The sequence below is a fragment of the Setaria viridis genome, chromosome 1, assembly GCF_005286985.2.
Source record: "Setaria viridis chromosome 1, Setaria_viridis_v4.0, whole genome shotgun sequence".
Lineage (NCBI taxonomy): Eukaryota > Viridiplantae > Streptophyta > Magnoliopsida > Poales > Poaceae > Setaria > Setaria viridis.
Genome location: NC_048263.2, coordinates 8,416,655 through 8,431,464, shown reverse-complemented (window position 1 = coordinate 8,431,464; position 14,810 = coordinate 8,416,655). Strand labels below are relative to the sequence as shown.

Sequence of the window (14,810 nt, the reverse complement as noted above, 5' to 3'; positions counted from 1 at the left end):
GCCTCTAGCCAGTTGATGTAGATGAATCAGGCAATAGTAGTCACATCCAATAGATACCCAGAAGCTTCAAATACCCCCCCCCCCCCCCCCCCCCCCCAAAAAAAAAAAAAAAAAAAAGAGAAGAAGTTTGGGTGGTTGTGCTAAACACAGCTAAAGTTATACCCAATCATGTCCTCCCAGCAAACCCTGAAATACGAGATTCCTACTTTCTAGAATGCAAAGAGCCACTGTTGTCGGAATATGCTAACTTTATTGCTTACCATGAACAGACTTTCAAGACATAAAAGCATTCTTTGTAGCAAAGACTTAATCCTTGTACCTTTTGTCCTTCAGTTTGTGCATCCAGTCAGAGGCCATGATCTTCATTGGCTGTTCTCCAAATGTCTGTGGAGAGTGCTGGGGGTCACTCTCTACATGCTCTTCCGGGTAAGTTCATACCCCATCCTTCACCGCCCATGAATGCACGCTGCCACCGCGCTTTTGGCATTGCAACAGCCTGCTTTTGCACACTCCATTGCCCCCCCCTGAACACTAGAAACAAAACCCTAGCCTTCAACCAATGACCATGACAAGCCTCTTTCACCACTCATTGGTGCAATAATGCCGCATTTTCACCTTCCATTTTGTGCGCATAGCGTGTCGTCAAAACCGTATGACTAAGGTTAAAAAATGAGGGTAACAAACCGACATAGTAAGTTTTATAAGTGGAGAGGAGCATGGCTGCTTTACAGAGCAGTATGTATGCAGGATCAGCTACATCTGGTACAAAGGCAAGGGGCAATGTGCATGTGAGCGTGTACATTATTTGGTTTTATCTTTTCCATTTGCAGAAAAGTTGCTCTAAAACAATGATAAAGCCGGCCGACCACGCATATTTCTCTGTTGCCGATGGTTACCTGCAACATGGAATGCAAGGGAATCAGACAAATGTAATCAGATTCTGCCAATTGTCTATACAATTCTTAGGTAGAATCAAATGGTCCATGTTTGCGAATTTTAAATCTACGCGCTTTATGCTCTTGGGGAAAAGCCAATGAAATTCGCCAGAATTCAGCACCTGGTACAGCCATACGTCAGGAATAACAGAGGATCTTCTTTATAAAGCATGGTTCATACCAGGTTCAAGAAGTTGTTCCTTGGCTATTTCAGTTTCAAAACCTAACAAAATGCTGGTTTCAACAAATCAGAAATTTCAGGCACCTTTTCTAAAAAGCAAAAAGTAATTTTGCACACCTATCCTCAATATTATTTTTCTTCAAAAGGAAAAGAGCGCACCCAAACACTATGTAATTTCACGCACAAATCCTTCTAAGTAAAGACATGCATATTGAAGATTATGCACTTACACAAATCTAATTTAACAAACTACTAATCCTTTAAATTTTAAAATTAACAATGACTGAATCTAATCTAGGGACCTGTTCAATTACTGATGGAGCAATGTGACTGAACATGAACACAGCAGCCTTTGTCTGCAGCCTTCCCCATATGGGTGCCAAGAATGCATCACCGGCCACATGGGCATAGGAGACACACAGCCAGACCAAATGCATGCATAACCCACGGTCGTAACTCGTAACCAAGTATTCAACTGGGCACAAGTACAATTCTGCCTTGGTTTCTGCAAGAAGGAATCAAGAGATCATATTTTATTTTTTTCATGCCATATCTGCGCATGATAGATCGTGTTTGCACTAATCACTGTGCGACTGGTAAGATCTGAGTTACTAATCTACTGTTAAGAAATTCTTATCATTGAATGGAAATAACATTTAGCGCACTTTGTGCTATATAAGTTTGGTCTTTATTCTATGGAGAACTGTTAAGGCGTCCTTTATTCCGATCTTCATTCGGTTACTCAATTTTATTGTATCATTTTCGAATTTTTTTTTATTCTTCATAACTTTTGCATCTCCAGATAAGATATTTCTAGGCTTTTTAGTCATAATTGTGGTGCAGAACTATTTTACAGAAGACAAAAAAATGATTCCAATATTTTCTCATATTTTTTTCAACATTATTTATCTGAAAATATATAGGATGCAAATCTGTCAATCCCACAAGAAATGAAATTCCCTAGTCTGCTGGCAGCTGATTGTAGCTTTTGGAACAATGTCTTGTCAGGTTTCCCTAGTCTCATGTGTATGGCATGAACCTGCCCTTGGACTCATGTGAAGCTATGATCCAAAAGCAACATTGAGATTCTTTTCCTGTTTCTTTTCATCTTCTATAAATTACAAGTGCCAGATGTGTAATAACAGAGGCAACTCATGTTAAGGTACAAAGTACAAGGAGAAAATATCTTCTTCTCACATCTCCAATCTCCACAAATTTTATATGTAAAAAAACAGAACTTTGAAACACCAAGTGGTGTTAAAGTACTATTTTGTAATGCAGTGACTCTGGTGCCATGCCATTGAGTAGCTTAAGAATCTTGAGAGATACTACCACCAAGAAAACCAAAGTCCTCTGTTCTTGCTCTCCAGGGCCATTTCCTAATATATCTACAGGCACCCCAGTTTTCCTGCTGCAAGCAACATGCACTTCTTTATAGAGAAACACAATGCAAAAACATATACACATCAGGTAGCCAGATCAAGCAGAAAGATGGGTAGGTGATTCACTTGGCCGTGCAGAAGAAAAATTGATTATTTATAATACACTACAGTTCAAATTAATCATGCTCCATAGAGAACCGTCAGTTAGCACCAATGCTGATGAGTCTGAAATTCTCAAACCGGCAGTAAGGTCCTTTTCCTATCCACCGACTTCCGGCTGATCGTCGGCGCATCTGCCGCCGACCGCCCCGACCGCGACACCGGCCAGACCGGAGATGGAGAATTCCGGGCGGTTATTCACATATCTTCCTGTGTGTGGGTGGAGATGAGGAAAGGCTGAGGCTTGGGCTGCAAGAAGGTGAGGTGAGGGTGACCACCTCCTCCTTGGCCTTGATTCCCCTCCCCCATTGCAGAATGGCTTCTGCAGCAATCCCCTCTGTGTGAGAGCTGGCTCTGCTCCATCAATGTAGCTACCTCCCAGCCCCAAGCATTGCAGGTCCATTGCACCAATTGCAATTGCAGAGCAGTGGTCCATTCCATTGCATGCCATAGTGACCATAAGAGCATCCTGCATTATGCTTGGCAGCGGCCATTTGGGGATTGGGAGTAGTTGGTGATCTGCAGCTCCAGTTATAGCCACTGCAAGATCAGATTCATGTGTGTGTTGTGTGTGTGTGTGTGTGTGTGTGTGGGTGACAGCAGAATCATCAGAGTGCAGCATGTGGCTTGGTGGGTACCAAGAGGGAGATCATGTGAGCTGTGGTCTGATGAATGGAATGGAATGCAATGCAATGAAATATCTGTGTGCTGTGGAACTTGAGAGACAGAGGGGAGCTGAGCTACATGGCTACGAGAGATGGCACTGAGGGCTAGGCTACCACTAGTGCTACTGCCATTTACTTGCAGGGATCACTGTGCTGGTACCATTGTACAACAGTGCTGGTCCATGACAACTAGAAAAGTGGTCTTCTGGTACAATCAAACTCTCAAGAACAAACAAACAGAATACACAGTGGCTCAAAGTGGGGGAGAACAAAGAAGGTAATTTGGAGAATCTCTTTCTCCCTGCACAATGGCCATCAATACTGTACCCAGCCAAATCCACAGAGAGAAGAGTGAAATAAAAACCAGCCAGTTATTCCATTCTATTCCAACCATAAAGACCGGCTGTTATCACTCCGATTATTCCCACTACCTTGAGGAATATCGAGAGGAATTTTCTGCAGTGAATAGTAGGTAATATGCTTCTGCACCACTTGCCCATGGGCATCAGAAAAATGTACCAGCTGTTATAATCTGAAGCTGACAGCCAGACAGCATCACAGCACTCAGAAGCAGCTGTGGAGGCTCTTTCATTTACAGCACAGCATAATTCAGAGGCACAGGAAAGGTTAAATCTTGCTCCAAACAACGCAGTGAAAAGATTAATAGCAGTGAACTGAACATTAAGATTGATGCAAGGCACAGGTAGAGTAAACTGTAAAAATATATATTGCACTTCCTTTGTTTGAAGGAGAAATACTAGTAGGGTTACTGCTCTGATTCTTACATAGTGGAGTGGCACAGTACATGAGAAGAGTGACCAGAGCAGACCTCAGAGTTACATATGGTAATTAGTAGTGGTTCATTAACCTTAATCTCAGCAGCTAGCTTAGTTAATTAGGTGCAGTGCTCAGTTGCTTACCCCCAACACAGTACGGTGACAGTGAATTCCATGGCTCACCACCTCTGATCTGATTTCAGTTCCATCTCACTAGCAAACTACTAACCTGGTGAAACACCAAAAGCAAAAAGGGATGATTGTTTTCGCCTCGTTGATGCTTTGTGCTGCCATGGTGAGTCCAGTGTTGGGCTAGCAGAGCGGGAACATCTCCGGGCAGGATCTGAGGAGGTCGTCGATGGCGGCGGCGCCGTCGAAGGCGAGGTAGGCGTCGGAGGAAGCGGAAGCAGCGGCGGCTGCGGCGGCGGTGAGTGAGACGGCGACGGCCCCGGCGGCGGCGGCGGCGTTGGTGTTCATGCAGGCGATGATGTCGTTGAGGGAGGCGAGGCGCGCGGCGAGCTCGGCGGCCTGGGTGCGGAGTACGGCGTTCTCGGCGTCGACGGCGAGGAGTCCCTGCGCGGTGAGGCCGAGCGCGGTGGCGACGTGCGCGTTCTCGCGGCGCAGGTGCGCAGCCTGCGCGGTGAGGTCGTCGAGGTGGCGCTGCTTGCGCATCCGCGACCGGCGCGCGGACTCGCGGTTGGAGAGCATCCGCTTGGCGCGACGCTGCTCCATGAGCGCCCGTAGCTCCTCCCCCGTGCCCGCGGCGGCGGCGAGCGCCGCGGTCGCCGCGGAGAGCGAGCCCGAGCTGCCGCTCCCGCTCGAGGAAGCCATTGTCGCAGGTCCCTGCTTCTTGATTTCTTCTTCTTCTTCCTTATTACACAACACCACACCAGCAGAACTAGCAGAGGAATCGGAGCTCTTCTTCTTGCTGGCCTCGATTTCCTTCTTACACTACTACTGAAGATCTTTGGTAGCAGCAGAAGTAGGGAAGTGCATGCAAAGCTAAAGCTTCAGGAAGCTACTAGTAGTTGAACCGAAATAGAGAAGAAGACGACGACGAAGAAGACAGAGACGACAGATGAGGACGGACGATCGATGCTACTAGAGAGAAATCAAAGGGAAGGCGACGAGGAGGCGACGAAGAAGAAGAAGACGGGAGGGAGGAGGGGCTTGGTGACGGGGGCGAGTAGTTTATGAGAAGACATAGAACCAGTAGAGGAAGACGACGGAGAAAGACTGGACGAGGTGGGTGCGTCGCCGGAGTGTGGAGTTGATCATAAACCCCGAGAGGAGGATCTCACTGATCACAGGCGACATCAATGAGGAACTCTAGGGCGAACGGCAGCATGTGCTTCCCCTGCTTTGGGCTCCGATTGGCACTCCCAATCGGAGCAACCAGCCCGCGGCTTGGGCTTGGGATTCGGCGGCGGCGAGGTCGAGAGGGAGGAGGCGCAGGAGCGCGGAGGGGCGGTGGCGAGGCGATGGAGCAGGCAGGGCTGAGGCTGGGTTATAAAGCGGCCGGAGAAGAGACGAACAGAGCAGGCGAGCAGCACCCGATTCGATCGGTGGTGGTGGTGGTCGGTGGCTGGGTCGTAGCTAGGCTAGGTGCTGGGGGCTCCGCGGTGCTCCTGCCGATGGGAGACGAGATGTTCGCGCATCTGCCGGGGAGGAAGCGGAGAGGAAGGAGGGGGTTGGGGCAGCGAGGGCGCGGGGATTTATAGCCGCAGGGAATGGGGAGGTGGGAATCGGAGCGCTGAGGTGGTTGCCCGGCGGTGGGAATCTGTTTCCGGGGCAGGAGTGGGGAGCTACTGGAGGTCTGGAGCAGAGGAGGCGCAGGTGAGGATGGGAATGGGAATGGGTGGTGGCTTGGCCGTTGGGAAGAAAAAACCAGAGCAAAAGGCCATTCTGATTCCGATTCCAGCGCGGCCCTGGTTTGGCGTGGGAATGAGATCGACGGTGGCAATCGGCAAAAGCATCTGCTGGTTTTACCATTACCGCTTAACTCGCCAAGCAAGCGAAACCAGCGACGGTGGCAAAAAAGAAAAAGAAAAAAATAAAAATAAAAATTCCACCCGCAACTGCAACTGGGTTTTCTTTTCACTTCCCTACGGATCCGCGTGCGTGCAGGATGCTGGCTGCTGGTTGGCCGGCTGCCTGCCCGTGCGTGCGCGCGCCGTGCCCGCACGTGCGGGCCCGATCGATCGATGCAGCAGCAGCGAGCCAGCGACGGCCGGCATCCATGGACAGGGCCCTCGTGCTCCTCTGCCCCCACCCCGCCCTGCCCGGCTCTGCTGCCGCCACGTGGCCGCCCCGCCGCCCCCTGCGGATCAACTAGCTAGTGTAAAATACTTTTAAAAAAACAAAAGGAAAATAGTACTGTAAAAATCGTGTCCTGTAATTTCTTCTCCTCCCTGTAAATTGGTCTGAATGAATTCCGTCAGGCATTGCGCAGATCACCTGGGACGAAGACGAAATAGAACGACAGGCTAGACTAGAGGTATCGGTGCCGTCGTCGCTCGCTCATCAGCCCATCAGTCTCCGGCTTAGGACAGAATCTAGAGCAGCGCACAAGGCGTGCAGAATCTCCCTTGGCCCAAAGTGGCGATTGAACAAAGCCCCGGGCTGCCCTCTCCATCCATCATCCTTCTTGGCCAGGAGTACTTGATGATGACAAAGAAAAACGAAAACGGTAAAGGTTTTGCTACATATCCGTGAGCCAAAATCTGCTGACCATTTCGCCTGCCGTCGACGACGCATGGAACGAACAGATCACGAATCTTTACGCGGATCATACGTACTGAGCTAAAATTTTTACAGATTAGTTATCATGAAATGTGTCTCCAATTCCAACAAATACTCCCTCCACCCCAAATAAATATTCGTTCGTTCTAAATTAATATTCGTTTTGGATTTTTTGATACATCACTTTTAATATGTATCTATACATATATCTAGAAAAGTCAAAATGAATAGTAGTTTTATATATAGCTAGGTGCATATCAAAAGATCTGTATCTAGAAAAGTTAAAATGAATAGTAATTTGGGACGGAGGAGGTAGCAGGATACTTTAAAAATAAAAATGGCTGGAGGTCCGCATGATTTGGGCCCACGTACAGACATCGACCATGTACATAACGTAACACTTGAGGACAAGACGTATATTTCACGGTCACGCGCCGCCTCTCCCTGTCGCGCCATCTCCTTGATGGTAACACCACAGTACGCCTCCTGTTCATCAGAGGGCTCAGTTATTTTTTCTTTTTAAAAAAAGAGCCTCAGATTTTTTTTAAAAAAAATCCTGGGCAACAAGTCGGCACACAACAAGAGAGAAATAATTGAAATAGAAAGATTCCTACCGGATAATATGGATTAGAGATTCAGATAATAACTGATCGCTCCTCAATGATACACACTCTGAATCAGTAGAAGGGAAAGGAAAAACTGAATAAAGAGAAACAGATACCTAGACACTAGAAAAAGTGTAGGCGAGGATGAAAAGCAACCAGCTGTGCTGCTCGTATTACACAGCCGTTAGTGGGTCCTGATAGCTACAGGAACTAGAAAAGGCCGGTAGTGGTTCCAGAGCAACACGGATACACACGCACGCATGGCCCTGTTCGTGCGCGGTTTCTTGCATTGCGATCCCTTTCGACCTTTACCTCTATCTCTTTCTCGTTGTGTGCTGGAACTGAAAAGGGAGCGAGGGGGAGGAGCAGAAAGCGGCCGGCCGGCCGGCCGGCGGGGAGAGAGAGCCCATGCGGCGCTGCCGCCGCTTTTCCCGAACCGGCGGTCGCGGCCGGCACACTGCTACAGCGGCCGCCGATGATCTCGATCCCGATTCCATGCACGCATCAGCCATCAGCTCGTGCGAGACGATAGATTCCTAGCTCAGAGATGCAAGTTGCTGCTGCTGTGCGAGCTCGGCGGCTCCATGCCGCCATGTCCGGCCCTTTTCCATGTCGCTGGTGGAGAGGCGAAGGGGAGCCCAGAGCCCCGGCCCCGCCAAAGGCGCGTGGCATCTTCTCGCGGAGGTAGCAGCTGCGAGCCCCATGGCCCGTGCCATACGTGGAGGCCGCTACTGGGAGCCATGCTCATGCATGCCGACTTCCGTAGAGCTAGTCTGTACATCTCTCTGCGAAAAAGCTCTGAATTCTGATTGTGCATGAGCTCTGGCCTGATCTGATCTGGTCTTGCCCTCCCTGTCACCCTGTGTATGTGGCAAGCAGGCGACGCGTGCCGTGCCATGCCATGCCATTCGTTTCTTTTTCTTTCTCTGCAAGGATGAATGGGGTATGGCGCTACTGATACTGGTTACTGGTGGATCGGAGTACTACTAACCTGTAGTAAGAACTGGGCACTTTTACCTTGGAGCGTCACATCGAGCTGAGACCTCATCCAACAATGCTACCTCAGCTAGCTCCTAGTCGCTCACACGGAAAAGAGAAGTTGAAGAGATAGTTCATAGAGAGAAAAAAAATAGATCCCAAACTTATGAACGTGAGAAAGAATATATCTCAAGATATTTTGAGCAATGTCTTATGAGACAATCCTGAAGAAACCCTTAGCTATTATTTTTATGACATAGACAAACTTAAAGGTAGCATGCTTTCGAACCAACTAGAGGTGGTGTGCGAAAAAAGTGATATCCAGTGTCAAGCCCCACGTCACCTCCCGCTCGCGCGACAGGGGCGGCAACCGAAACCCTAGCCGTTGCTGCTCCCTCCCTTTCGTCCACCCTACCTCGCCGTCACAGGAGGGCGCCGCCGGAAGCCCGCGCGGCCCTAGGAAGGTGGTGGCGGGGCGATTTTGCCCTGTCTTGGCTGCGTCCGCTCGGATCTGGGTGGGAGATCAGGAGGTGGCCACGGCGAGCTTGTGCCGGCGGTAGGGCTGGCCAGGGGCCACGGTGGCAGCACTGTGATGACCGGCCCCTAATCTTTCCGGGTTAATCTTATCCTAGCCCCTGATCATCTGTCTTGTTTTTCCGCGCCTAAGTGTTCAATCTTTCGACCGGTTCCGACCCCTGAGACCCGACCCCTCCCCGCTTCGCTCCGATCCCGACCCCGCCAAACCCAGCCCACCGTCGGATCCTTCTAAGTCTTTCCCAAACGCCCGTTCTATCCGACCAGTGGACCCTTGAGATCTTTTTCCCCAGATCTTCCGCGGCAGGCGCACTCGAGTTGCATGCCCGCTTCAGAGTCTCCCCGCCGCGTGGCTTATCTTCTCCGACGCCCGCCGCTCAGTTTTGTCTCTGGCTCGCAACCGAATGGATTCTCGCGCCCCCTTCCCCAATGGCAGCGGAAGCCCCTCTGCAACCTTTCTGCGGCGCCTCGCCTCCCGCGCCCATCATCACACCGCTAGATCCCGGCCGCAGAGCCCAGTGTCGCCCGTCTTTTCCATCACTTCGGACACAGTCGTGCCGCCTGGTCTTCGCTACCCGACGATTCCTCCTTCGCCAACCCCGACCACGGCAGCGACAGCTCCTTTTCCTCCGCCCTGTCAGAAGCCGCCCGACAATCTGTTGCTCCGCGCTCGCCCGCGCGCCCGCGGCTGCATGTCTTTTCACCTGTGCGCCCTCGATTCTAGCGTCGTTAACCCGGTCGCGTCCATCAAATCTTCCGCACGGCGACGCCCGCCTCCGCCAAATCTCAACCACCGGCATACCCGCTCCTGCGCCGCCCTGACGTCAGAGCCCAATAACCGCTGGCGTCATCTCCGAAGTCCTGCACCACCGCCCTCGTCGCTCAATCGCCGCCCCGGCAGAGCACTCCATTGCTTCTCCCCGGCCTTCGCGCCGCTCCCCTTCTCGCTCCTGCGCCGCTTCCCTACCCCCGTCCCAGCAGCTATAAAAGGGAATGCGCAAGCCCGCCGGAGTTCCCTCCGCCATTGTTGCCTTCAGCCATTCTCTTGCTCCCTGCTCAAGCTCCCAGCACCACACCCTAAAGTTCTGGAGGAACTCTCCTCTCAGCTCCCCTCCGTTTTCTCCAAGCCACCCAGCCGCTTGCTCCCCCGTGCTGCGTAAAGGCTCACTTGTGATCCACAAGAAGCACCGCCGCCGCCGGAGCACTGCCGGTCTTAGCCGTTGTTCAAAGCCTTAGTCCCTCCGCCCAAGTCTGCCTCTTTCCGACCCCAAGCTTTCCGTGTAGGAAGAAGGTAAGCTGCCGACCCCAGTCCGCTTCGCCCGACCCCTCTTATCCGCCCGACCCCGGTTCCGTCTCGCCCGACCCTATTTGTTCCGCCGACCCTTATCCGCCTCGCCCGAGGGCTCGGCTGTGATCTTTTTCTTCAACCGAGGGTGTATGTGTAAAACTTGGGAAACCTTTCAGCGCTTGAGTCTGAGGATCCCTAGCATACCAAACCCTCTAGTTGAAGGACCAGATCATAAGTTCCTTTCCAACCCTCACCTCTTGATCTCCACCAGCTCCTTTGAACCTCCCCACCCTCCTGCTCTTTGTCGCGAGTTTCTGGGCTCAGGCGAGCAAGTGTTGCTGTTGAAATAACCGTCTATGCTAACTCTTGCATTGCATTCGTGTAGAGCTGCGCCTCGCCGACGGCCTCTACGAGCTACACCTGGCGCCAGAAGACGAAGCTGTAGCTGAGCTCCTGCTCCCAGAAGCCGAAGCCGCCCTCGAAGTCGAGCAGTTCCCCTCCTCTTTGCTCGAAGGCAAGCCCCGGTTGCATGAAAACCCTGCGTTGTTTTCCAAACTTGCGCATGCCTTCTGTAACGTGCTTGTGCATTTACGTATAGGAGTTGTTTGAAACCCTAGATGCATGACCTAGATTCCTATGATCTGAACACTAGCTGTTGGACTGAGTAGCTACTTGCTTAATTAGGAGACGGTAAAAGCCGAGTGATTCCCTGTCACTCGCGAGTTGTAGGAGTTGGATGTCTACCCTTCTGTTACAGCTATAAGGACGATGGACGGGGCAGGGTTTTTGGGTAACTCTTTGGTGGTCGGATGGTTGCCCCGTCTGTCTATGAAAACTTGCTAAGGCCCGACAGTGGTGGTGTTCGTGATCAAGTGTTTGAAAGTACTAGCCTCATACTTAGTATGGGATGAGGAAGCCTAGTACCGGATTGAACCTAGATGTGAGCGGTCGCCCCATTGTTCTTGGAACGGAGTTTCTCCTGCTGGATGTCGCACGTGGTGGCATGCGTGGTCACAGAATGACAGAGGCCGGGTCTGTGGAACCTTGCACCAAAGGAAATGGGCCCGACACGGGTTAGGGGATTGATGGGGAAGGCTGACACAGGAAGCGACCTCCGGGTGCGCGGATGTCGTGAGGCTAGGTTCACCATGCATGGTTAAAGAACTCGAATCGATTCGTCTGCCTCTCACAGTTTGAGATTGCTTGATCGCTATGTCACCCTGAGTAAATGAGGAATCGGATGATGACATGGTTTTGTTGATATATATACCTTGTTTTGGTTCTATGATTGCTTAGAATAGGATGCAAAAACCTAGACCGGTTAATGAACTTAGAACCGGAGCTAAAACTTGAGAATAGGGTTTTACTTAGTGCTTTTGGCAAACAAACCTCTCAGCCAAAGAGCCCTGCATGTCTAGAATGGTGGAGTAGTTTTACTCCTGTCGGTTAAGTCTTGTTGAGCTTAGTAGCTCAGCCTTGTTGTGGCTCCTGTTTTTCAGGTGAAGTTGCTGCCCCCGACCCTTCTCTTGTTGGCACTTGGCCGTCCCAGCTCCCTCCGGGTTGGACGGTCGAGTGGGATCCCTCCTCGGACGGTGAGGAGAGGGATCAGTGATGTCCCGGCTGGCCTCACCAGGATGTCCGACCCCGACGATTGCTTCCGCTAGTGTTGTACCTTCTGTTGTTTTTTTTTCGAAATCCTGTAAAACTCTGATGTTCATTTCGCAACTCAATCCAGTGGTTAATTTGATAACTTGGTGGACTTACTGTACTCTCTGGAACCGCTCACCTTCGTGTGAGTCTGCTAAACTGATCCTGTTCAAGTGGTTAAATCGGAGGAAAATCCGACGGCACTTCGTGTTTACTCGGCTTAGGCATGAGCGTCGCATATCAGGCGGCTAAATCATGTTTAACCAAGTAGATCCGAAGTGGATCCGCCACAAGCACGGCGACGCAGAGCGAGGAGGCCTCCCGGCGGATGCGAGGCTTGGCGAGCGGGCGGTTGGGCGCCAGAGCTGGGCGAAGGGGCTGCGGTGGCGCGCGTGGCGCAAGGCGAGGCGATGGCTCGCGGGCGACTGGGCGGCGACAACGTCCGGCAGCGGTGAGCGCGGATCTGCACGGGTGATGAGGTCGCGCACCGCGGCACCAGCGCGGGGGGCAAGGGGGGAGGGGAGGTGAGGCAAGCGCGGGAATAGGTGCAGGGTGAGGACAGCCGTGGCGGCGACCTGCCTGCAGCCTAGGAGGCGTCAGGTCGTGCCCGGCGGCGGCCCGTGCGCGTTGAGGGGCTGCTCATGGCGGCGCCCAGATGCGGAGTGAGGAGGTGGTGGCCTTGTGCTGGATTCAAGCGACGAGCGGCTGCTGTGCTGCAGTGGAGCGAAGGCGTGGAGAGGACGTGCCTACGAAGTTCTCAGTTGTGCCGTGGTGGCGTGGCCGGCGGCGGCCTGCACTGCTGCTTCCAGCGACGCCGTGGTTGCGTAGCTGCCTACGATTGCGCGGGTGCGCGTTAGCGACACTGTGGGGGTGTGGTTGACCGCGCTGCCCCCCTCTCTGCTCATTGCCAGGTCGGATTAATGTGGCAGCGTGCGAAAGCCTTGCGACGGTGACGTCTTTGGGCACCACGCTCCTCCTTGGAGGCGTCGACATGCTACCTACTCTTCTACCGGTGGGATGCCCTCATGGCGAAAGCCGTGCTCCAGTCAGAGCGGCGATGACGACATCTTAGCACGCCATTTCTCACATTGGAGACATCATTTCGGAGGATCCCTCGGCGGCGGTTGGTGTGCTTTTTTTGGAGTGGCTATTGGGTGGTTGGCGATGTGTTGGCGGTCTAGCGGTAGTCAATGGTGGCTACTCGTGAGTCGGCTTCGCGGCTTGCAGCGGGATGTGGTGGCTAATCTTGCTTGGCAAGGTTAACCCGGTGCAGAACAACTTCGTGAGAAGGTGCAAGCGGCTATGATGGAGTGATGGCTACACGACTTGCAGCGGTTCGTGGCGACCAACCCTACATGGCAGCGGCTAGCTCGGTGCGAATCATCGCCGGTTACAACGGTAGCGGTTGGCTCGGTGCGAATCATCGTCGGTTACGACGGCGCAAGTAGTGACTTGCGGGTCCTTGGTTTCGTCAGGCGGTCAGCGTTGCTTGTTTGGAGTGGTGGTGGACCGATGGTGGTGGTAGGACTGTTACCATGGTGGCGAGTGTTGAGAGGCTACCACCAGTAATTGCAGCTCGTGTTGATGTCCCAATCCGACCGGATAGAGTATGCTGGGGATGATTTGAGTTCGGTACGTGTTGATGTTCCAATCCAACCGGCCGATGTGTTGTTGAGTTAAGTGCGATGGCGTGGTGCGTTATGTTGATGACCCAATCCAACTTGCCGGTGTTTGTGTTATTTTTTTTCATTTGTTGTTTTGTCCCGTCTGAATTTCATTTTCTTTTTTAATATATCGGCAGCTCTCTCTCGGTTCATTTTGGAAAAATAGAGGTGGTGGTTGGGGGGAGGATCGGAAATTTTTACTGGGCTCGATCGCCACGAATTTGGATCTGAATAACTTCATTGCAATTGCGAAAAGAAAAAAGGTGTTACCGCCACAGACTCTCTCCTGATAGCGAGAGAGAACAACAGAACATGCATGCGTGTGCACGCAGTAGAGCTGGTTTGGCTTGTTCCGCGCCGGCTACGTGCCTGCAAGTCGATGATGCTCCATCTGCACACACATGCGTGTCATGCATGCAGGACTGCTGCGGCTGTGCTGCTGCTGGCAGGGATGATGCATGCATGGATCATCGCCGGCGCGGGTCCCGACGAGCGACAGCTAGAGGCGCCCTGGCCCCTGGCCTCGTGTGGCCGTCATACAAAACTAAAACCGGCGGCGCCGATGGGTGTCTGAAGAGGACCGGAGGAGGGAGGAGCTCCGTCCACTCCTTCCACTTCCAGTTTCCAGGTAGAGAGCGCGAAAGACATTTAACCATCGGCGGTGTGTGTTGGAACTTGAAAGCCTCTCCGATCGACGACGGGTCTTCTTCTCCTCCGTGCCGCGGGCGGCCGGCGCAATGTGCGTGGCGGCCATGCACGCGCGCCTCCATGTCGGCCATGCCATGGATAGTGCTACGGCCGCCGCGTGCTGTCCCGGCATGCATGCAGCGGTGTCCGATCGATCACCGCACCGGCAGCCACGGGTCGTCTGGTCTCGTGATCCGACGACCGGCCGCTAGCACCTTCCGTTTCGGGCGGCGTGAACGGGCAACGGCCGCCATTTAACACGGGCCCACGTACATTTGCCGCCGCGCGAAGCTTCGCGTGATCCTGACGCCAGCAAGCTCTTCAACTCATGGCAGCAATGGTGGCCAGCCGGAGCTAGCTAGCTAGTAGTCTACCTGATTCCTGCTGCAATGTTTCTCGAATGTTCAGCGGCAAGCTAGTGGAGTATATTAGGAGTAGGTTCGCTAGGTAGCTGTGCGACTGGCTATTTCTACACGGTTGTACCAGAGGAGATCGATCGGATCGGAGCTCGCAAATGGCCGGGCGGCACCGTGCGAGCTCTGACAGGCAGCGTGGCTGACTGAGAGA

General features: G+C 52.5%; 1 protein-coding gene across 1 annotated transcript; it reads right to left on the bottom strand.

Annotated features, from left to right (window-relative positions):
- Window positions 1-4,026: 4,026 nt before the first annotated feature.
- On the bottom strand, window positions 4,027-5,799 carry LOC117838628 (bZIP transcription factor 44). The gene has a single exon (XM_034718730.2). The coding sequence runs from the start codon at window positions 4,927-4,929 to the stop codon at window positions 4,411-4,413; it is 519 nt and encodes a 172-aa protein (XP_034574621.1). The 5' UTR covers window positions 4,930-5,799; the 3' UTR covers window positions 4,027-4,410.
- Between the last annotated feature and the right edge of the window lie 9,011 nt (window positions 5,800-14,810).